We start from the raw sequence: 24868 nt of genomic DNA on the forward strand, positions 1-24868 counted from the left end.
GACAAATGATCAGCATGAACTTTTCAGTAAGTTCTTGAAATTGAAACCTCCGGTCTTCAAGGGTGCTGAATCGGAGGATGCCTATGATTTTCTGGTTGACTGTCACGAGTTACTACACAAGATGGGTATAGTAGAACGGTTTGGTGTGGAGTTTGTGACTTATCAGTTTCAAGGGAACGCCAAAATGTGGTGGCGGTCACATATCGAGTGTCAACCAATAGAGGCACCACCTATGACTTGGGCCTCATTCTCTAGTTTGTTTATGGAGAAGTATATCCCCCGGACTTTGAGGGATCAGAAAAGGGATGAGTTCTTGAGCCTAGAGCAAGGTAGGATGTCGGTTAATGCTTATGAGGCTAAGTTTCGTGCACTATCCAGATATGCCACTCAACTCTGTTTCAGTCCTCAAGAGCGGATTCGCCGGTTTGTGAAGGGGTTGAGGTCAGAATTGCGGATTTCGGCCTTACAGATAGCGGCAACGGCAAAATCCTTCCAAGAGGTGGTAGACTTTGTGATAGAAGTGGAAGGAGTGAAGCCAGACGACTTCACCACAACATCGACATCAAAAAGGCTTCGAAAGGGAGGTGAGTTTAATGGTTCTTACACTAGAGGACAAGGTTCGGGAAGTTACTCAATCCGACCAATTCAGTCTTCACTACAGACTGTAGTTGGGGGACCACCTCAGACCGGTCAACACTTCTCCGAGGGGCATATGATCGACTCCAAAGAATGTTATGGATGTGGGGAGATTGGACATATTAGGAGAAATTGTCCCAGACCAAGTTACAGACCCCCAATAGCTAGAGGTAGAGGTGGTCATGGTAGAGGCCGTTTTTCTGGAGGGCGTGGTGGTCGAGGTAATAGTGGTCACCAAAACGGCAGAGGTAATGGGCAAACTGGGGCCACTACATCACAACATGGTAGGGGCAACGGACAGACAAACGATAGGGCCCATTGTTACGCTTTCCCTGGGCGGTCTGAAGCGGAGGCATCTGATGCTGTCATCACAGGTAATCTTCTGGTTTGTGATTGCATGGCTTCTGTATTGTTTGATCCTGGATCCACGTTTTCTTATGTATCTTCCTCATTTGCTAATGGTCTAAATTTACATTGTGAATTACTTGATATGCCTATCCGTGTCTCTACTTCGGTTGGTGAGTCTGTGGTAGTTGAAAAGGTATATAGGTCTTGTTTGGTAAACTTTGTGGGGAGCAACACTTATGTAGATTTGGTTATCTCAGAAATGGATGATTTTGACGTGATTCTGGGTATGACTTGGCTTTCTCCGCAATTTGCAATCTTGGATTGTAATGCTAAAACGGTGACGTTAGCCAAGCCTGGGACAGACCCGTTAGTGTGGGAGGGTGACTACACTTCCAATCCGGTCCGCATCGTCTCCTTTCTTCGTGCTAAGAAAATGGTATGCCACCGGATAGGGATATTGACTTCTGTATTGATCTTGAACCCGGTACTCGCCCCATTTCTATACCCCCTTATAGAATGGCTCCCGCGGAGTTAAGAGAGTTAAAAGCACAACTTCAAGAGTTATTGAACAAACGCTTCATTAGACCAAGTGCATCTCCTTGGGGTGCTCCGGTTTTGTTTGTAAAGAAGAAGGATGGGAGTTTTTGGATGTGCATAGACTACAGACAACTGAATAAAGTAACTATTAAGAACAAGTACCCTCTTCCCCGCATTGATGATTTGTTCGATCAGTTACAAGGTGCTTGTGTCTTCTCTAAGATTGACTTGAGATCCGGTTATCATCAATTGAAAATACGGGCAACGGATGTGCCAAAGACTGTTTTTCGAACGAGGTATGGGCATTACGAATTTGTAGTGATGTCCTTTGGTCTTACGAATGCCCCTGCTGCGTTCATGAGCTTGATGAACGGGATTTTTAAGCCATATTTGGACCTCTTCGTGATCGTATTTATTGATGATATATTGGTATACTCAAAGAGCAAGAAGGAACATGAAGAGCATTTGAGAATGGTATTGGAAATGTTGAGGGAGAAAAAGCTTTATGCCAAGTTCTCTAAGTATGAGTTTTGGCTAGATGCGGTGTCCTTCTTGGGGCACGTGGTTTCTAAGGATGGAGTGATGGTGGATCCTTCTAAGATTGAGACAGTGAAGAATTGGGTAAGACCCACTAATGTGTCAGAAATAAGGAGCTTTGTTGGGTTAGCTAGCTACTACCGCCGATTTGTCAAGGGATTCTCTTCTATTGCTTCCCAATTGACGAACTTGACTAAGCAGAATGTCCCATTTGTATGGTCGGATGAATGTGAGGAAAGCTTTCAGAAGCTCAAGACTTTGTTGACTACCGCACCTATCCTTACCTTGCCAGTAGAGGGTAAGAACTTCATTGTTTATTGTGATGCATCCTATTCTGGTTTGGGTGCAGTACTAATGCAAGAGAAGAGTGTGATTGCTTATGCTTCAAGACAATTAAAAGTGCATGAACGTAACTATCCCACTCATGATTTGGAATTGGCCGCGGTAGTGTTTGCATTAAAACAATGGAGACACTATTTATATGGGGTTAAGTGTGAGATTTATACGGATCATCGTAGCCTTCAGTATGTCTTTACTCAGAAAGATTTGAACTTAAGACAGAGGAGATGGATGGAGTTACTAAAGGACTGCGATATCACTATCTTGTATCATCCGGGGAAGGCGAATGTTGTAGCGGATGCTTTAAGTAGGAAGGCGGGAAGCATGGGAAGTCTAGCTCACTTGCAAGCTTCTAGACGCCCATTGGCTAGAGAGGTTCAGACTCTAGCTAATGACTTGATGAGATTAGAAGTAAATGAGAGGGGAGGATTGTTGGCTTCTGTGGAGGCAAGATCTTCCTTTCTTGACAAGATTAAGGGAAGACAGTCTGATGATGAGAAACTGCGCAGAATTCAAGATAAAGTATTGTGAGGAGAGTCTAAGGAAGCACAAATCGATGAGGAAGGTGTTTTGAGAATCAAGGGAAGGGTATGTGTACCCCGCGTCGATGATTTGATCAATACTATTCTGACAGAGGCTCATAGTTCAAGGTATTCTATACATCCGGGCGCAACCAAGATGTATCGTGACCTAAAGCAACACTTTTGGTGGAGTAGAATGAAGCGTGACATTGTGGATTTTATTGCCAAATGTCCAAACTGTCAACAAGTAAAGTATGAACACCAAAGACCCGGAGGAACACTTCAGAGAATGCCCATTCCGGAATGGAAGTGGGAAAGAATTGCAATGGATTTTGTGGTTGGTCTTCGGAAGACAATGGGTAAGTATGACTCCATTTGGGTGATTGTTGATAGGTTAACTAAATCTGCTCATTTCATTCCGGTCAAGGTGACTTACAATGCAGAAAAGTTAGCCAAACTTTACATCTCGGAAGTGGTGCGATTGCATGGGGTTCCACTATCCATCATATCAGATAGAGGTACGCAGTTTACTTCTAAGTTTTGGAAAACATTGCATGCAGAATTGGGTACTAGGTTGGACCTTAGTACTGCGTTCCATCCCCAGACCGATGGTCAGTCTGAGCAAACGATTCAAGTGTTGGAGGATATGCTTCGTGCGTGTGTGATAGAGTTTGGTGGTTATTGGGATAGATTCTTACCCTTAGCGGAGTTTTCATACAATAATAGCTATCGCTCAAGCATTGATATGGCCCCATTTGAAGGATTGTATGGTAGGAGATGTAGGTCTCCCATTGGTTGGTTTGATGCGTTCGAGGTCAGACCTTGGGGTACTGATCTCTTGAGGGATTCGATGGAAAAAGTGAGGTCTATTCAAGAAAAGCTTCTAGCGGCGCAAAGTAGACAAAAAGAATATGCAGATCGAAAGGTTAGAGACTTATAGTTCATGGAAGGTGAACAAGTCTTGTTGAAAGTTTCACCCATGAAAGGGGTGATGCGGTTTGGTAAAAGGGGTAAACTAAGTCCAAGGTACATTGGACCATTTGAAGTACTTAAGCAAGTGGGGGAGGTGGCTTATGAGTTAACCTTGCCTCCAGGGCTGTCCGGAGTACATCCGGTATTCCATGTGTCGATGTTGAAAAGATACCATGGGGATGGAAACTACATTATCCGTTGGGATTCAGTTTTGCTTGATGAGAACTTGTCTTATGAGGAGGATCCTGTTGTTATTTTAGATATAGAAGTTCGCAAATTGAGGTCAAGAGAGATTGCATCCATCAAGGTGCAATGGAAGAATCGACCGGTTGAAGAAGCCACTTGGGAGAAGGAGGCGGATATGCGAGAAAGATACCCACATCTGTTTAAAGATTCAGGTACTCCTTTTCGCCCTTGTTTTCCTTCTTTTGATCGTTCGGGGACGAACGATGGGTAAATTGATATCTAATGTAACGACCCGTTTAGTCGTTTTGAGCAGCAGACTTTATTTCTGGAAAAACTGGCAGAAGCGACGGACCCCACGACGGACCGTCATGGGCACGACGGACCGTCGCAGGGTCTCGTTTCAAAACACTTAGAAAATCTGAAATTGGATACTAAAAATCGACTCTCTAAACTTTGTGACGGAATGGCAGGACGGACCGTCAAAGGTGTGACGGACCGTCACAGACCCTTGGTGGAAATATTGGGTCTCTGAACTCTGCGACGACCTGCAGGACGGACCGTCGCAGGCACGACGGCCCGTCACAGGTTGCACAAATCCCAGGCAGAGTCGATTTCTGGTTAAGTTTTAAGGGACGTTTTTGACTATTCTTGCCTTAATTATAAAGTTCGTGGGTTTATATTAATAACTCAAATTCTTGAGAGGTTAAAAGAGGTAACCCTAAGTTAATTAGTGGGGTATTATTGCCATCTTTTATTCTTAATTATATACTAATTAGGGTAAAAGAAAGAGGGTTGGAATAAAGAAAATAGAAAGAACAAGAGAGAGAGGGAGAATCGAACGAGAAGGGAGAAACAAAGCTTGGAGAAAAATTTGCTTGCTTGATCACTAATCTTCGGTGGAGGTAGGTTATGGTTTTCATGCTTTCATAGTAAACTCTTAATAGAGAATGATATGTATTGGTAGTATTGTAAACCCTACTATATGCTTAATTGTATGTTTGCATGAATATGATTGTGTGATTATGATAAGATGAGCATGATGAAAATATTGAATCCCAAGTCTTGAAAGGAAACTTTAATATACATAATTAATAATGATGCCTTGGTATAGAAGAAGGCTTGATGAATTAAAGTAATGGGATTGATGATGCCTTGGTATAGAGAAGGCCTGATGATTTACAGAATGATATTAGTGGATCGGGTATCACGAAGCGACACGTAGAATTAGGGGATCGGGTGTCACGAACCGACACGTAGAATTAGGGGATCGGGTGTCACGAATCGACACGTAGAATTAGGGGATCGGGTGTCATGAAACGACACGTAGAATTAGGGGATCAGGTGTCACGAACCGACACAAGAGGAATAATGAATATGAGGGATCGGAGTGTCACGTACCGACACAAGAGAATTAAAGATAATGAATCTTGAAAGATGATAATATACTCAATCTAATGAACATAATTCCCAAATGAGTATGGTGTTGAGGCTTGAGCCCTCATGGATGAACTTGATGGTACTTATTGATGATTATAATACTTGTTGTGTCTACATGTTGAGTTTTATAGTTGATTTACGATAATATTGATATATACTGTCCCCTATTTTGAGTTGGCCGATGATATCTACTCAGTACCCGTATTTTGTACTGACCCCTACTTTTATGTTTTCTTCTTGTTTATTTGTGGAGTGCAGCAAACGTGCCATCGTCTTTAACTCAACAGTAATTCAAGCCAGTCTTACTACATCGGAAATTCAGGGTGAGCTAATGCTTCTAGCTTGGACTGGATCTCCTTCTTCAAGTCTGGATGCCTTGAACTTCCGGCATGGACTAGCTTCTTATGTATTTTTAGCTTTTAGAATACTCTTAGTTTAGTCATTTGATCGTAGATGTTCTTGTGATGATGACTTCCAGATTTTGGGGATGATAATAATAGTTTTGAATTGTTTTTATTAATGAGTTTAAGTCTTCCGCATTACTTTATGTTGATATTACCTTGAAATGTTAAGGTTTAGATTGGTTGGTTCGCTCACATAGGAGGGTAAGTGTGGGTGCCAGTCGCGGCCCGGATTTGGGTCGTGACAGTCACAGGCACAACGGACCGTCATAAGCTCCATAGGTGGTCTCTTCTGCATTTTTCGCTCAAAATCTCCGCATTCATCTTTGGACAGATTTCCTGCAAAACAAAGAGAAACTTATATCAAAATTATCACAAAAAGGGCTTTCGGACACACTAAACTTAAGGAAAAAGTATTAGTTATACCGTGAAACCACGGTATATCAGTATTCCCCCATTAGTTGTTCTTTACCAGACTGCTTTGTAACTACTACAATTCTGAATATCAGATCTGCAGCTTGTTGTCTCACATTATTATAACTAATGAGAAAGCAACACTGGAGATCTCGAGGACTATAGCCATATTTTTTCAAGGGAAGGTTCAAGTCAAAACAATTCTCAAATAACTAAAAGAAATAATGAAAGATTTCAAATGTGACATATGTGAAAAGAACATATACATATCCCAAAATATAACAACCTACTCCTAAAAGGATCAAAGAAGCAACAAATCAAGTTTGAAGAACAAAAAGGTGAAAAAGAGAAAAAAATTGATCTATGGAATACCCAATAATATTGTTGCAAAGACTATAGGCATATGTAAAAGGATTGTATAGTTACATGGTATTAATGTAAAAAAAAAGATTGTCAACTTGAGTAATGAATAAAGGAGAAAAGGTTGATTCTTTATACAAGTAAGAAGAAGATAATTAAAGATCTAAGATAATATAAAGAAGGAATAATTGGTTGCCCAAAAAATTTCTGGACACTCTTGTTATTCAGTCGCCATTTATAGTACTACAAATCTAAGGGAGGTATAGCGTAACTCTTTGTCCAAGGACATGTACAATAGCACCAAATCCATTAAGCATAACATTGGCATTTTCACTGGTTTACTCCTGGAAGGCATAAAGGGTATTATCAATTAGCAAGCTCTTCTAATCGAGAATCACTAGTAGATGCACTAAGATTTGAAACCACCTTCTCAATAGTCTCCATGACAATCTCGGGAGAAAAGAAGATTGAGAGAATGGGTTGGGTTAACAGGGTCATTCTAAATGGGGCAGGGCGGGCAGGGCATGGGCTAAAGATAGGGATAGGTTTTTTTAAAAAAAATTATGGTAATTTGGGTCAATTTTGTAAGTTCCATTTAATGAGGGGTATTTTTGATGAAAATAGTAAAAGGAGGGGTAAAACAAACTTCATTTAATGGTGAGGGTAAAATTAAACAATAAACTAAATTAAGGGGTATTTTTTTACCCTTTTTCCTTTAAAGAATAACCATAAACGTAAAAATAAGTATAAATTACATATTGTTAATCGCCCTACAGGGAGGACGAATTGTCAAACGAACTGGAGACCGCCTAAGGTAACAATGCACTGAGCCATCTCTCAAAATTAATTGGCAAAGTGAGATATGAACAACGATTCTCCAAAAGACAAAAGGCAAAGTGAGTAGATATCACCAAAAATGACAGTTTCTGCAGATAAAATGATAGTCCAAAGGGTGATATGATGTAAAAATGGCGATCCATTGTATTGACAGAAGCGAACTTGAACGTGATCACCGAATGAGGCGTAAACAACTAAAGCCTAAAAGAAGAAAAAGGTGAATTAAAGGAAGGTGGATGATTCACCGAATGCAGATGGCGAACTCAGCTAACTTTGTCGAATGAGACACAAAGTTATTTTTTGAATAAAAATTTTGAAAAACCATAAATAGCCCACAGGAGAGAAAAAGAGGGTATGCAAATATTGAGAAGAATAGTTTGAACATTTTAGAGAGAAAAACTTCTTTCCAATATGAGAGAATGCTTAGGCCCTGTTTGGAAAGACAAGGCCCTGTTTGGAAAGACACCCGGGTAATTGAATTTGGTGTAATTGGGTGTAATTACACTTTTGTGTCCTGTTTGGTTGGACAGGTAATTACTTCGTCAACAGGTAATTGGTGTAATTGGAAAGGGTTAATTAAATTCTCCACATCACAACCAGAGGATGTGAATTGTTGGTAACTACATAGTGCAATTATTAGCTATTTACTTTTTAATTTCTTTTTTAAAGAAATTCTATCTTTATTTTTGTTAAGTTTTTTACTTCTATTATTTTAAGTTCATTTCTAAAAGTTTATTTTTATTTGTATAATTATATTTTATTTTCTTCTCGTTCTCAACCTTACTTCATGTGATTCTACACAATTTTATTGTATTATCTATTTTTTTGTGTCATGTTTATTTTAACAATAGTATAATTCTAGCAGAAATTACATACTTTGAGTTTTTATGATCAGTTCAATTGAAATGTATCAATTTGAAAAAATATAAATCAATTATTTTAGTTCATAATATTGTAGAATTCCATGTAGAAATCTCAAGTTCAAGATTAGAGAAATCAAGGATTGTATTGATAGTATTAATAGGTTGATCAATATTGACAAATTGATATATTAATCTATATTTATTGTATTGATCTATTGATCAATAATGATGTTATTGATAAATAATAATGTCAATAACATACTTCTTATATAGGAGATTATTGTAGAGTCCTAAGTTAACTATACTTAGAGTCTTACTACAATACCTATTACTATAATAATAATAATGCAACTATAAATAATCTAATCTAGTTGTACTATAATCCTAATCATAAAAAAAATTCTAGACGAATCTAATCCTAATTAACATAGGTAGTATAATCCTAGTGCGACTGTAATTCTTCTGCAGTGTTATAACTCGCAAGTCAGTTTCGTTGGACCTGTTCCTTCGACTTGTTCCAATCACCAGCTTCCTTCTTTATCAACATTTGTTGTACACAAGTCAGTCAACTGAGTTGAACCTATTCATTTGACATGTTCAAATCGTCAGTTTCTTTCTTCTTCAATACTTCCCCTTAAGGTAGTGACTAGAGGAACAATTACTCCTAGCTTGCTTTGGATATCCAGCAAAAAGAACTTTGAATACACCGCAAAAAACTTGTATTGTCAATGCTTTGGTATATTGAACTTTTGTTTTTTCCGAATATCCAACAAAAAAACTTTAAATACCCAGCAAAAACTTGTTTTGTCAATGCTTTAGTATGTAAATGTTGTTGTTTCCTCTTCCCTGTCTTTTTGGGCAAATAATGACATATTATGATTTTTTTATGACGCTTTTTCTTCCTCTTCCCTTATATTCAAAGCCTGTGAGAGCATTAACATATTGATTAAGGGTGGGATATGGTGTCTTACCTAAGCTTCTAGCAAAATTAATTGCTCTTTTTTTCTTTTTCTTTTTTTTTTGAATATAAGTTATTTTTAATAGTATTCTCACATCTCCTTGGAAGATGAGTAGCCTATAATTAGTTGTGTGCTTTCTTTGGTCAAGGAGTTTGAAATCCAACTCCTTAGTAACACATTTTTCTTCTTCCAATCATCAATGGTGTCACTAGATTTTGCATCCTTCTTAGCCGCTACAACTTCCCTAGCAATCTGTCTAGTGGAACATATGCTTTTACTTGGTTTATTCTCTAAGATATGAATCAATTGGGATATATGTCTCCTCTTTATGAGGTAGTTTGTTGGCTTAAGTTTAATGGAGCATCCGACAATTATTTTGTGAAGTGGGGAGGTTGACATGATTTTTGGTAGAAGGGGTCGTTGCAACGTGTGATTTTTTTTCATATTTTTTCATTTTTTTAACCAATACTCAATGTTACTAACATACTCCTTATATAGGAGATAATTGTAGAGTCCTAAGTCAACTATACTTAGAGTCCTTTTATAATACATATTACTACTAGAATAATAATAATGCAACTATAAATAATCTAATCCTAGTTGTACTATAATCTTAATCATATAAATAAAATAGGAAGTCTAATCTTAGTGTGACTCTAATTCTTCAGCAGTGTTTTAACTCACCAGTCAGCTTCGTTGGATCTGTTCCTTCGACATGTTCCAATCCTAAGCACTCTTCTTCATCAACACTTATTGTAGACAAGTTAGTCAACTGCGTTGGTCCTGTTCCTTTGATATGTTTCCATCGTTCATTTCCTTATTCTTCAACAAATATTAGTTAAGAACACGAATTTATTAATTAATATATTTTAAAAAAATAATATATCTCTTAATTATTTAATATAATATTATTTATGTAGTTTCTCATTGTCTAGTATAAACTTTACAGAATGTGTGTAATTACATTATGATGACCAAACATGTCCGTGTAATTACTAGACTGTGTAAGTACTAGGCTAGTAATTACTACCCTAATAATTACACCAATTTCAATTACCAAGTGACTTTCTAAACGGGCCCAAATATAGTTTTGAATCTCTTTTAGAGTTGTAAACTTGAATTGGGTAAATTGAAGCCGGATTTGAAGTGGGTTTGCTATTTTAAGTGTTCAATTTCATGTTACCCATGGCTAATTGCATGCAAAGTATAATTTCTTTACACTTTGCAAAGTGGCTTAAACACCAAACTCTTGGAGTGTGATTACGGAATGGATTGTTGATATAATTTAGTGAATTCATTGAATTGCTCTGTTTTATGAAAATTCACTAATTGTCGATTGATTAATTCTTGCATTAAGGTGGCCAACTCAATTTTAGCTTCATTCTTGCATTGGTACTCGGAAAAAAAAACCATAGAAGTGGGTAATAAGTACACTTATAAATTTTTGGGTTAATCAAGATGACATGTTGATGAGACTGAGCGAAGATTCCATGTAAGCAAGCTTTGAAATAGAAAGAAGATTAGCATCAACGATGGTAACCTACTTATTGGCGATTAGTTAGTTATAATGAGCAATTCTACAATACCCAAAATGAAATAAATATTCAATCTCCACACCCTTATAGACAATTAGTTCTTTGAATCATCAACTATAGTGATTTTGTCGATTGGGAGTTAAAATCAGTGTTGTTGAAATTGGTGGTTTCTCCACCTGTTTCCTTTTTGAACTTCATTGAAATTAATTGCTAGTTAATTCTCTAATTGAATTCTTAACAATATACTAGTCTTGGAATTCTTTGTTGGGTTTTAATTGACGACGAGCTTCGTCCCTTTTCATTGACATTTGAGCATTATGAAAACGTCCTACTCATATCAAAGGAGCACAGATTCACTGAGGATGTTTAGAACTCCATAGATAATGGGAGAAAAGAAAAGTAATGTAGATTCAAACCTCATTGGGCTTTTACAAGCGTCTTTTTTAAGGCAAAACATCAAAACTGATTGAAGTGACATTAGGTTAGCAGCCTGGAACAAGTTATATCATGCATAGGAGAAAACCTGATATTTCCTTTCTCCTCCTCTAAGAATCATTTCACTGCAATGTGAAAGAGGAAGATACCAACAATCACAAATGTCACACAACAGCCAAGAAAATTGCTTCCCTTTATGCTGACATCTTATGACAATCAAAACTACAAAGGAATGTCATTGCTACAATCACTATCAATTAACAAGTCTGTATGGCAAATCCTCAACTGTTTTACGTTTTCTTGCAAAACCTCCCTTTCAATTTATCGACCACTGGACTTCATAACTCTCTACATCAAAAGTAACAGAGCTTTACATCAGAAATGTAGAGCACTAGGTTTACATAAAATGCTAACCACACAACAATTTTTTTAAATGATACTTCTTAGTTGTACTTTTCTTTAAAAAATGAAATATGATTCAGATACTCATTTTTATAGAAATAAAAAATTAAAGTAAAATTTGAAAAATATAATAGCGAGGGAAAAAGTGAAAATAAGGTTTGGCGGAAAATATACAGGAATAATAGTGATTACCATTTTTCAAATTTCATGCGTAGATCTAGGTTTGAGGGAGGTTTAGAAGGTCAGCCGAGTAAAAAGTGGAGTATATGGGCAGTATCAACAGAATTTAAATGGTGGAAACAGTGAAATGTCACAGTAGAAATTCTGTGGCAATTAAAGGAAAAGTGTAGGAGTGCCTCAGCGAAAACCTTCCCAGTTATAACCCTGGAAATGTAAGGAATGTTCAATCCAAAAATTCTGAAATGTATCCACAAAAATGCAAGCGAGTATAAACATGGAAAGCATAAGAAGTCAAGTGGCTAAAGGGAGATGATGGGTCGTTTTCAGCAAAACTTGAGTCGCTTTAACCCTTCTAGTGTTGTATATCACTTCAAACTTCTTATCAATCTCAGAATGAAATAGTAGACCATCAATAAATGACAAATTCAACAGAACAGTCGATTGATTCTGCTGATAGAAGCAGTAGAAAAGGTTCAGTTGATGAGCTCAGTGACTTCTTTAAACAAGGCAACATAAAGAAGGCAGTAGAAGTTTTGCATTTCTTTGAGATGTAATATTTCACAGTCAATTTTGTCTCAATGTATTATGTTGATGGATGGATGTGATGAGGATGAATCCCTTGAGGATGCTAGATCAACTCATGAACACCTTTTTGAGATCTCATCCTCATCTTAACATCAAAATGTACAATAAGATTCTTGAAATATATGGAAGATGTTGCCTCCATGAATGATGCCTTCTTGGTGTTTCGATAAATGCCTCAACATAATTTGACTTCTTGGGACACAATGATTACATGGCTTGGTAAGATGGTCTTAGAGAAGATGCAATAGAATTGTTTGGGTAATTCAAGAAAACTAGGATGAAACCTGATGGCCAAAAGTTTGAGTGTCTTCCATGGTTGTAGTGTTGTTGGTTATATAGTTGAGGGCATGTTACACTTCGAATCAATGAGTAAGGATTATGACATTGTTCTCTCTATGGAGCCATATGTGGCAAGTACAGGATATCTTGATGAAGCTATGGAGTTCATTGATACATGCCTATACAACCAAGTATTGAAGTATGGAAACCATGATGAATCCGTGTACAATTCATGGGAATTCGGAGCTTGCTGAGATTATTGAGCTCCGAGACCTATCTTGTTTGGATGGATAGTCAAAGGCAGGTTTTTTGGCGGTGAAAGTATCAGAATAGCCAAGGAAAAAGAGAAGATATATGCATTTCTAAGGGGTTAAGAGCAGCTAACAAAGAAAGAAGGACGGTTACATACCAGAGACTAAGGCCTCATTTTATTTTTTTTGCACTTAATGGAGGCCTGAATCTTAATCTCAGATTCAACCCATTAAGTGTGTTTGGTTTTAGGTTTGAATCTGAATGATTCAGATTCAGCTCATTTAGTTCATTTGTTTCTTTTTTCAAAAAGCCTCTTAATGAACCTGAAAAGGTCTGAACTGATCAAATCTTTAAGAGAGTCTTAACATGATTTAGACTTATTTAATAAGTTATGTAATAATATTGTATCAACTCTCTTTGTCTTTGGGTGACTTTTCTCTTACAATTATAAATTTTCCTTCCCTTTCTCAATCAAACACCACTTTTTTCCCATGAACTGGTAAGTTTTCATAATCTTTACAAGTATTTATTATATTAATAATTTTCTTAGGGTGTATTGAATGTTTGTAAAGAGCAATTGTTCAATAATATTTTTAGTACATTGATGTTCATCTGGAAAAAAAATACTATTAATAATTAAAAATAATAACTATGAATACATATTTGAGGTCACTTATTAGAATTTTGTTTTAGGCCAATAATTTTATTTACTCTTTCATCATCAAACATACTTGGTAGATTTCACTAATATATTATTGTCGTTTAAATAATTAATGAGGCTCCTAATTAATTCTCCATCCCAATCTTCAGTTTCAGCTGGAAAAAAAATACTTTGGAAAGAAAAAATATTGGGACAACGTTATTGGAACAAAATAAGAATTCTTTAGTTTTTTTCTAATTAGCCAAAATATATGTTAGGTGTAGATACTGTGATACCTTATTTATTATTTCCCATCTAGTATCTATCATGAACTTTATGATATATATTGTGCTATTAAATATTTTTTACTCATGATTTTTTTATATGTTACTCTTGATGACTATGATATTTTTTTAATCAAAAAGTAACATTTTTTGTTCAAATGCAGATATTCAAATAAAGTAAAACTTTTCTAGAAAAAACTGCAATATTCTCATGGCCAATCAGTCCATAATGTTGCATCAGCAGAGACCAGAAACAACCAGTGCTTTTGCACTTCACAGTTGAAACAACTTTCACACACATGGCGATTTATAAACATTCTCTGCAGCACAAATAGGGCTAAGCACCACAGAAATTTTCATTTTACTATACCATGTGAAATTACCTAAACCATTTCTTATAGACACAGCAATGGAACATCCATTACTACTAGTAAAACAGCTAATCATCTGGATCAGCTATACTGAATGATTTATTATTTACAACATTAAATTAATATATAATGTTCCATAAAATAATCTAGGAATCAGTGATAGCAATTCACCTGCCCCCTAATCACCACATCTCACCACGCAAAAAGTTCTACAGCAACAAGAGCAAGTGGTTAGATCACACCATGAAAAGCTAAAGCACCACCTCATTGTAAGCTTAAGAGAAATATATTTCTACTAAAACCAAAAACAGTTAGTGGACAAGCAAATCAGTTTATCTGTCTTTTAATGTTCATTTCAAAGTAAATCCAAATCATGTGGCAATTCAACTCCCAGTAGTAACAAGGATATGAAAAAAAAGGGTTCAAAAAAAGAAAGATCTACAAACATCATAATAACCATAATTGATTCATCTAACAATGGAGAAGACATTTATAAGTCAAAACCTATTAGTTATTCTGTGTCTAAGAACAACGACAAGTCAGAAGAAATAGGCTGCATGGTCGTAAAATGCTCAGGAAGACAAGAACAGTAATCATCTTGCTGCTTTAAATGAATGGAGACAATTCATGGTGATTCCAGAATCACAATGAGGCCATTGAATCTTATAGGCTTCAGAACACTAAAACACACTTTCATGAGCCTACTCCCAAGATAGATAGCACTAACTTACCTTTTATGCAAGCGATCAACATTATCTTACAGATGGTCTTCTGCGAAGAAAAGTTTGAGACGCCATGAGTGTCACTTGAAGTTGCTCAGACACTGTAAATCCCCGAGCTTCCATCAATCCTTGGAACTTTTGAGCATCTTGTACAAATCCACCAGCTATAAGCGACCATATAATCCTCTCGAAATCTTCTGGTTCCAACTGCTCTTGTTTTGCCTCCAAAACTCCAAGAGCTTGAAGAGCCTTTTTCTCAACATTAGCTCTTGCATACATGTCACATAGGCTAATATAAACCTTGAATGGAGGAGCCTCACCCTGCTCAGCAATTTTATCTAAGAGTTGTTCAGCTTCATCAATTAGTTGCATTTTACTCAACCAATCCACCAAAACCGAATAAGTAGCCACCCCAGGCTCAAAGCCATCTTTCTCAAGCTCTATTAAAAGACTTAAGGCTTTATCCAGCAAGTTATTCTTATCATATGCTGCTATCATGGTAGCAGTGCATCTATCATCTGGCTTGTGTCCAAGTTTAATCATGTAATCAAAATTCTGCCTTGCCTGATCAGGGTCACCCGCTTTTCCAAATGCCTCAACAAGTAACATACATGACTCTAAAGTGGGCTGAAATCCTGAAAATTGCATTGAAGTTGCTATTCTTTGGGCTCCATTAGCATCACCGTGCTGAGAAAATGACCTTAGGAGGGCCATATAGATCTTCTTAGAGGGTTTCATGTCTCTTACCTCCATTTCCTTCATCAATGATTCACCTTTCTTCGGGTCGCCAGCATTTACATAGGCTAGGATCATGGAACTGTAAACCCCCATGTCTGGTAGAAATCCTTGACTTCTCAAGCTCTCAAATGCGGCTTTTGCTCGATCCAGATCACCTGCTTTGCTGTACATGTGAACCATGGTTGTTGATGTGAGAATATCAGGTACAATTCCATTCTCTCTCATCTTTCGGATATTTCTCTCGGCATCTTCTCGCCGGTTATCTTTAGCATGGGCATCAATGAGTTTTGAGTAGTCACGTATGTTTGTTTCGAATGACTCTTCACCAAGCACATGTTCTGCAATCTAACATGTTTACAAAAAAGTGGGAGTTAGCTAATACTAAAAAACAACTTAAATTCACATTTTCTTTTATAGCCAGACTCAAATTCAGATTTGTGACAACCTTTGCTTTATACTATTATAAATTAACAGTACGAAGAACGAGCATTCAAAAACAAGTGACATTAAGAATATTAACTTCAAGTCTCCCAGTTTTTGCGGTTGGCAATGGGACGAACAAAAGTTACAAATAAAAATAGAAATTGAAGTCATGCTAATAAGAAAACACTTAATTGGAGAACCAATTACCTTCAAATATAGACTAGGATTTCGGTTCTGCAATCTATCAAGTAAATTTATCCAGTCTACCCTGCTAGGCTGGAGAAGTTGTACCCATTCTGCTATTAGTGGAGAATAATCATTTTCCTCCTGCAAAGAAAGTAATTTTTCAGTAATAATTTTGCACTTGCCGTCTATTTTTTTTGGTTCTTGAGGGCATATGATTTTCTCAGCCTCATGAATCTTATCAGCCACTTGTGACCATTTTGAATCGGACAAATCAAGTCCATAAATCTTATAGTTAATTTTGCCACGCCTTTTTGGAAGAGTGACAAGTTTAGGATCCTCCGCACGACTTTCACCAATACCATGTTCGGTCCCTTGTTGTTGTTGCTCTTCCTCCTTAAAACGTTCAAGACTGTGATAAAACTCACTTTCCTCCATCTTCTCGCGTGCCCATTTGAACCTATACTCCCTTAGCATATCTCCACGTATACCTACTTCACCAGCAAACCTACACATCTCCTTAACTTGCTCAGCTTGAAGAAAGTTCTTCATTTTATCCTTCCTTTTCGCTTTCTCCATATCTTCCAAAACCACATTACTCACCTCCCACACTGTCTTCCACAAATCGTGACTAAAATCATCATCCGACGACTTACCTCCAACAATCTGATCAAAACCACCCTTTTCCAGCTCAGAAACAACCTTGTCAACAATAACCAAAAGCATCTCATCAATAGTTTTTTTCTCAAAATCTGGATATAGTTGATTGAGTTTTCCACGCATTATCCAAACAAATCTTGACAAGAAGTCATTCATTGTCATATCATCCTCAGTCTCAATTACCATTTCTTCAGGTGTATCAGTAACTGTATCTGTGTAAATCAATCTTTTAGCACTCCAAGATTCAAATTTTGGAATTGGTGTGTTGTGAATTTGGAAAAATCGGCATTTGGTCCAACTGGTGGACGGTGGAAGAGAGGAGGTAGGGATTGAGGATTTTGAGTGAAAATGACATAGAATTTGCGTAGCTTTGAGTTTTGACAATTTCTCGACAGTTCGCTTGCTCATTAGTTGCTTCATATTCATATTCAGATCAAACAAATTAGGGTTTATCAAATTGCAGGAGAGTTACACAACTTCTCTTAATAAATAAAACCTTTTTCGGAACTGGGTGGATGGTATATACGTATACTTTTGAGTTTTTTTAAAAAACAATTAATATGCATAATTAAAAACTTATGAACAAAGCACTAGGAAATTTCTCAATGTTACATTTTTTTTAAAAAAGAAAGTTTTAAAATAATTTAGTCATTTTCAATTTCAATTTGTAAATATTAAGAAATATAAATATATTTCAAGGCGTTCTCTTTTTTAAATTAAAAAGTTACCAAATCTAATTGTCACGATCTGAGAGCACTCCCATATGTATAAAGTGAGAGTCTTTTTATTTTTGTCGTCTTGCGTCGGCTGAAAAAAGCCAAATGTACAAAAGCCGTAAAGTAAATAGGTTGTCGGCCAATCATGTAAAAAGTTTGACGGCCAATTATGTAAAGTAAATAGTATGACGGTGTAATTTATGTTTATAAATAGAGGAGCTTTCCTCATAAATAAAACACACCTTCATCCTTACATCTCTCTTCTTTCTGAATACTCTCTCTCTCTACGCTTCCACCCCAAATTGGTATCAGAGCTAGTTAATTAAATAATTATGGAGAACAAACCAACTATGTCGGAAGATCTACAAAAACAGGTATACCATTTTATATTCATGAGTAGCTAAATTAATTTATTCCTGAAAATCTCTTGTTAATTATAATTGTTTATCATGTTTGAATAATGTTATAATAACCATCTTTAGAAAGTTTGCTACAGAAATATTCTTCGAATAAGTACGCCCAGACTATGCCATCCTAAGGTTGAAACCGGTAGGCAGAGAAGGCCGTTTAGGGGAGTAAACAAAGTTGAGGCGCTGTTGGGATAACTAATCAAAAGAAAGCTGTAGTAGTGACCAGATGAGATGATTATTAAATTATTATTTTTGCATAATAAACAAGTATAATTTATTACGAGGTTGGAAGGAATAAAATTTTAGTGAAAAATGAAAATAATAAAAATGGAAACATACCTATTAGACGATAATGTTGATTATAAGATATTACTACTCTATATACTGAAAAATTTGAATACTGATATAAAAAGAGAAATTTATAATAAATTATTAACATATGAGATAATAGAAATAACAACCCAAGGTTGGACTAAGTTAACCATACAAAGTATACAAGATGAGCTTTATTATGACATGTATGATTTATATGATGATTTAGATATTGGAGATTAAATATGACTGAATATTGGCTAAGGCGATATGGTAGAAATTACAAGTTAAAAAAGATTAGATATCCAGATAAATTAAGTAAGCTTTTTAAAATATTATATAAAAGGTTATGATGAATAAAAATAAAAATACTAAAATAAAAAGGACTAAGATAGATAAAAAGGTAAGAAAAATATGGAAAAAATTAAGATCTTTATATATAGAATATGAACTATCACAACTAGTCAAAATAGATAATGATAGAAAAGATCAATTGATAAACATAATTTCAAAAACAGAATATAAATATGTCTGCTATTTGAAAAAACAGTATGAACAGAGAAATCTATAAACAACAATTAATAGAAGAAATAATGGAAAAACTGGCTGAAAAAGAACAAGAATTACAACATAGAAAAAGAAGATTAGAAGAAAACATATTAGCAGGAGTATGTAATAAATCACTACTAGCACAAAGAAAAGATATATCCATGTTAAAATTAGAATTAGATTGTCTTGAATATGAGTTACAGCATAATATAATACATAGATTATAATGAATAAAGAAAAATTTGCAGTAGACGAAAAAACATACGAAAATCAAGACGGAATAATAATAAAAATAATATTTTCAAATCTAGGAAGAAGATATAAAAAAATTGGAAATAATTTATACTTAATGTTAGAAAAAGAAACGGCAAAATTAGAAGATAGTTTAACAGCTATGATAAGAATAACAAAAGAAAACGAAGAAATAGACAAATCAAGAGAAATTGAAAAAATAAAAATACAAGCAAAACAAGAAGTACAACAATTAGAAGAAATAAAAAAATACAAGAATAAGTGAATTAGAAAAAGAATTAGCTAGGTTAAAATTATTATATGAAAATAAGCAAAAACAAAAGGAAAAAGATAAAGAGCTTGAATTAACTAATGAAATAAAAGAAATGGAACAAAAATTAAATGAAGATATTGAGGTAAATGAAGTAAATGAAATAGATGAAAATAAAAATGACCAAAAATCAAAAATAAGTGACATAAGTGAAACATATACAGAAATTTTAGAACAGACAAATAAACTAAAAAAATTAGAAAGAAACACAAGAGATATGAATAGACCTAGTACGTCAAGAGTCAAAACCCCAGATAATAGTCCCAGAAATAGCCCTAGAAGTAGTCCTAGGTGGACACCACCAACTTATTATACAGAAAGTTATCAACAATCAGATAGAAATAATGCAATATGGAACAGTAGATTAAATAAAAATTGGATACCGAAACCAATAAGTGAACAATATAATTTCTTAGATTTAGATTGCGTCACAGACATAAATAAAGCAATATTACTATGGACAGGAAATATATCCAAGCAGTTAATAGATAACAAAATAGAAACAACAAAAACACCAAGATATATAGAAAGAACATTCATAGGAACGGCCAAATTATGGATAGAAAATCTACCCCCAGAAAGTTTAGAAGTACTTAGAAATGATAAGAAAATGGATGGATCCCCATCAGCAACAAATATAGATATACTAGACAAATATGAATCAGCAATAAGAAATGAATTTGGAGGTATGACCACGGATATAAGAGAACAAAATAGGAAAAAAATAATAAATAGACAACTCATGACAAAATTTTATGTTTTTCCCATCCTTGTAATGAGTCTTCATTATATAGTTGTTCTAGCTGTTCATTGATTATTTTAACTTTGTCTATTGCAAATATAATGATTTCTAGTCGTGATATTTGTTTTTCACTTATATTTTTCATTTCCTGGTTTATTTTTTCACTACCTCTAATCCATTCTATAGATTTTCGTTGTTTATTTTTTACTCTTTTTGCTCCTATTTCATAGCCACATGGCGTAGTAAGCCACCAGTGTGTTTTTGTTATTATGTGAGGGTAAAATTTATCTAAAAATGGCATTCCTAATAACATATCTTTTGTGGTAAATTCAAAATTATACATTTCTTCTATTGTTAGTATCTTATCCCATATTTGTATTTCCATATTTTTTGCTTTATATTTGATCATACTTCCTTCATTGTTAAATCCTGTTACTACCATAGGTGTTTTTAATTTTTTCCATTTATCTTCTGGTAAGCAATTATATTTACATATATTCGCTTCTGCTCCTGTATCTATCATAGGTGTATAATATCTGTTGTGATATCCTTCTACAATAATTTTTGCAAGTATGAATATTTTCATTAATCATTTTTGGTTCTTTTTATAATTATTTTCTTATTTTAGCAAGTTATTGTTAATTGTTCATTTTCTATGCTGTATGGTTTAACTTTTTCTAACCATTTTATTCCTAATGTGATATTATGATTTCCTTCATATATCTTAAATTGTATTTTTAATGGAATTCCTCCTATAATTATTTCTTTTTCTGTTGTCTCTTCATTTGTATTTATTATTTCACTAGGTAATCCAGGGCATATGTGTCCTGTTTTCATAATTTCTTCTTCTAATACTAGTTCTCTTGTTATATGATTCTCTTCTTGTCCTGTGTTTATCAAGATTTTATATTTTCTTTGGTCCATTATTCCTGTTATAAAATAATGATATATTGTTATTTCTCCTAAATCTTGTGATATTTCATATTTTCTTTTAGATGAACTCATTCTTGATGAGGAAGCTCTAGTCATCATATTTAATGAGTTTGTATTTGGTGTACTTGAAGTACTTAATCTTTCTTTTACTATCTCCAATTCTTCTTCTGTAACCATTTCTTTATAACTATAGTCATTATTATCTAATACCGTAATTATTCTTTCAAAAGGATTTTCTATTTTTATTTTATCAATTTTATTTTTTGCTGTTATTTTATGTTTTGTTGTTAATATATAAAGATTTTTACATGTTGCTGTGAATACCTTACTTCCTGGTGCTAACTCTATTCCTGACATTTTCCAATATAATACTAATGATTTGTCTATATTTGTATCTGTTAATGCTACTGTATAATTAGCACTTATTAAAAATTTAAATTTCTGGTATATTAAATTTCCTTTAACTGCACTTATTACGCTTTTTTCTATAGGATATTTTATTCTATCATCTGCTAAATATATTTCAATGGGCGTATCTATTCCTTCTCGGAAACAAGCTTTTATTAGTATTTCCGTTCCTCCTAAATGTTCATATTTTATAGTTTCTTTATTTTTTATGTTTTGTATTTCTTTATTTATTATTCGTTTGTTTATTATAGGTATATATGCTTTTCCACTTGTATATTTTCCGTCTATGATATGTTCTTTTTGACTAACCACATAATATTCTTCTTTCTGTCTTTAAAAAAGGTTTTTTAGTATAGGTATGCCAAGTATTTTTTCAACACTTAAATCTAATTCTTTTCCTTTTATTTGTTCAAAAAGTGTATTATCAAATATGATTTTTTGGTGTGATGATTCTTCATCTTCATAATTCTCTTTAGATATTATTTCGTTTTCAGACATTATATTTCTTCCTCTTCTTCTATTTCATTATCTAGTTTTTCTTCTCCATTTTCAGTTTCTATATCTGATACTTCATATATACTATCGTTTTCACTTAATTCATAGTCTATGTATTCTATTTGCATATATTCGTCATTACCTATAACTATTTCTGCAATTTGTTTTCTTTTTAAATTTTTTGGTAATTTACAGTCTTTAGCTATGTGTCCTATCTTTCCGCAATTATAACATGTACATTGGGATATCTTTCTTTTTGGTCTATATGGTCTTTTTATTTTATAGTTTTTTACATAATAGCTTCGTCTTGGTTGTTTATATTTATACTTAGTTTTATTTTTTCTATAATTTTTATATCTTCTAGATTTTTGTTTCTTATTTGTACACCCAAACTGTGGTGCCATTTTATTTTTACAACATGATAAATTTTTATTTAGTACTTTTTCCATTTTTAATTTTTCTTTTTGGCTTTCGCATAATTGTGTAAACCATTGAGATAGAAATTTTATTCTAGCTCCTAAAGTATCTACCATTCCTTCATTATTCCAATCCTTTATTATTTTTGTGCTAAACGGTTCTGGTAATATTGTAATATATTGTTTTCTTATTTCTTTTGCTTCGTCTAAATTGTATTTAGATTTGTAATAGTATTCTTTGAATGCACAAGTATATTCTTCTATATAACACATTTTACGTATAGCTAATTTTGTCATGACTTGTCTATTTGTTATTTTTTCCCTATTTTGTTCTCTTATATCCGTGGTCATACCTCCAAATTCATTTCTTATTGCTGATTCATATTTGTCTAGTATATCTATATTTGTTGCTGATGGGGATCCATCCATTTTCTTATCATTTCTAAGTACTTCTAAACTTTCTGGGGGTAGATTTTCTATCCATAATTTTGCCGTTCCTATGAATGTTCTTTCTATATATCTTGGTGTTTTTGTTGTTTCTATTTTGTTATCTATTAACTGCTTGGATATATTTCCTGTCCATAGTAATATTGCTTTATTTATGTCTGTGACGCAGTCTAAATCTAAGAAATTATATTGTTCACTTATTGGTTTCGGTATCCAATTTTTATTTAATCTACTGTTCCATATTGCATTATTTCTATCTGATTGTTGATAACTTTTTGTATAATAAGTTGGTGGTGTCCACCTAGGACTACTTCTAGGGCTATTTCTGGGACTATTATCTTGGGTTTTGACTCTTGACGTACTAGGTCTATTCATATCTCCTGTGTTTATTTCTAATTTTTTTAGTTTATTTGTCTGTTCTAAGATTTCTGTATATGTTTCACTTATGTCACTTATTTCTGATTTTTGGTCATTTTCATTTTCATCTATTTCATTTACTTCATTTACCTCAATATCTTCATTTAATTTTTGTTCCATTTCTTTTATTTCATTAGTTAATTCAAGCTCTTTATCTTTTTCCTTTTGTTTTTGCTTATTTTCATATAATAATTTTAAACTAGCTAATTCTTTTTCTAATTCACTTATTCTTGTATTTTTTATTTCTTCTAATTGTTGTACTTCTTGTTTTGCTTGTATTTTTATTTTTTCAATTTCTCTTGATTTGTCTATTTCTTCGTTTTCTTTTGTTATTCTTATCATAGCTGTTAAACTATCTTCTAATTTTGCCGTTTCTTTTTCTAACATTAAGTATAAATTATTTCCAATTTTTTTATATCTTCTTCCTAGATTTGAAAATATTATTTTTATTATTATTCCGTCTTGATTTTCGTATGTTTTTTCGTCTACTGCAAATTTTTCTTTATTCATTATAATCTATGTATTATATTATGCTGTAACTCATATTCAAGACAATCTAATTCTAATTTTAACATGGATATATCTTTTCTTTGTGCTAGTAGTGATTTATTACATACTCCTGCTAATATGTTTTCTTCTAATCTTCTTTTTCTATGTTGTAATTCTTGTTCTTTTTCAGCCAGTTTTTCCATTATTTCTTCTATTAATTGTTGTTTATAGATTTCTCTGTTCATACTGTTTTTTCAAATAGCAGACATATTTATATTCTGTTTTTGAAATTATGTTTATCAATTGATCTTTTCTATCATTATCTATTTTGACTAGTTGTGATAGTTCATATTCTATATATAAAGATCTTAATTTTTTCCATATTTTTCTTACCTTTTTATCTATCTTAGTTCTTTTTATTTTAGTATTTTTATTTTTATTCATCATAACCTTTTATATAATATTTTAAAAAGCTTACTTAATTTATCTGGATATCTAATCTTTTTTAACCTGTAATTTCTACCATATCGCCTTAGCCAATATTCAGTCATATTTAATCTCCAATATCTAAATCATCATATAAATCATACATGTCATAATAAAGCTCATCTTGTATACTTTGTATGGTTAACTTAGTCCAACCTTGAGTTGTTATTTCTATTATCTCATATGTTAATAATTTATTATAAATTTCTCTTTTTATATCAGTATTCAAATTTTTCAGTATATAGAGTAGTAATATCTTATAATCAACATTATCGTCTAATAGGTATGTTTCCATTTTTATTATTTTCATTTTTCACTAAAATTTTATTCCTTCCAACCTCTTAATAAATTATACTTGTTTATTATGCAAAAATAATAATTTAATAATCATCTCATCTGGTCACTACTACAGCTTTCTTCTTTGATTAGTTATCCTAACAGCGCCTCAAC

General features: G+C 33.7%; 2 protein-coding genes across 5 annotated transcripts in view; both read right to left on the reverse strand.

Annotated features, from left to right (window-relative positions):
* Positions 1-6226, reverse strand: part of LOC138337169 (uncharacterized) — a 29045-nt gene extending 22819 nt beyond the window's left edge. Inside the window, exon 1 of the mRNA XM_069286787.1 lies at positions 6073-6226. The gene's annotated coding sequence lies outside the window, so the exon portion shown is untranslated. The remainder of the gene's footprint in view (positions 1-6072) is intronic.
* On the reverse strand, positions 5923-20204 carry LOC101261632 (pentatricopeptide repeat-containing protein CRP1, chloroplastic-like). 4 transcript variants are annotated; one of them, XM_069286785.1, is made up of 3 exons: positions 16401-20204; positions 15042-16115; positions 5923-6253 (listed from the first exon to the last, which is right to left on the reverse strand). In XM_069286785.1, the coding sequence occupies exons 1-2, from the start codon at positions 17460-17462 to the stop codon at positions 15063-15065; spliced, it is 2115 nt and encodes a 704-aa protein (XP_069142886.1). In that variant the 5' UTR covers positions 17463-20204; the 3' UTR covers positions 5923-6253; positions 15042-15062. The 4 variants fall into 4 exon arrangements, with proteins under 4 accessions (XP_069142886.1, XP_069142885.1, XP_069142884.1 ...); XM_069286784.1 differs by lacking the exon at positions 5923-6253 and adding an exon at positions 11248-11665; XM_069286783.1 differs by lacking the exon at positions 5923-6253 and adding an exon at positions 14219-14519.
* Between the last annotated feature and the right edge of the window lie 4664 nt (positions 20205-24868).

Source organism: Solanum lycopersicum, chromosome 7 (assembly GCF_036512215.1).
Source record: "Solanum lycopersicum chromosome 7, SLM_r2.1".
Classification (NCBI taxonomy): domain Eukaryota; kingdom Viridiplantae; phylum Streptophyta; class Magnoliopsida; order Solanales; family Solanaceae; genus Solanum; species Solanum lycopersicum.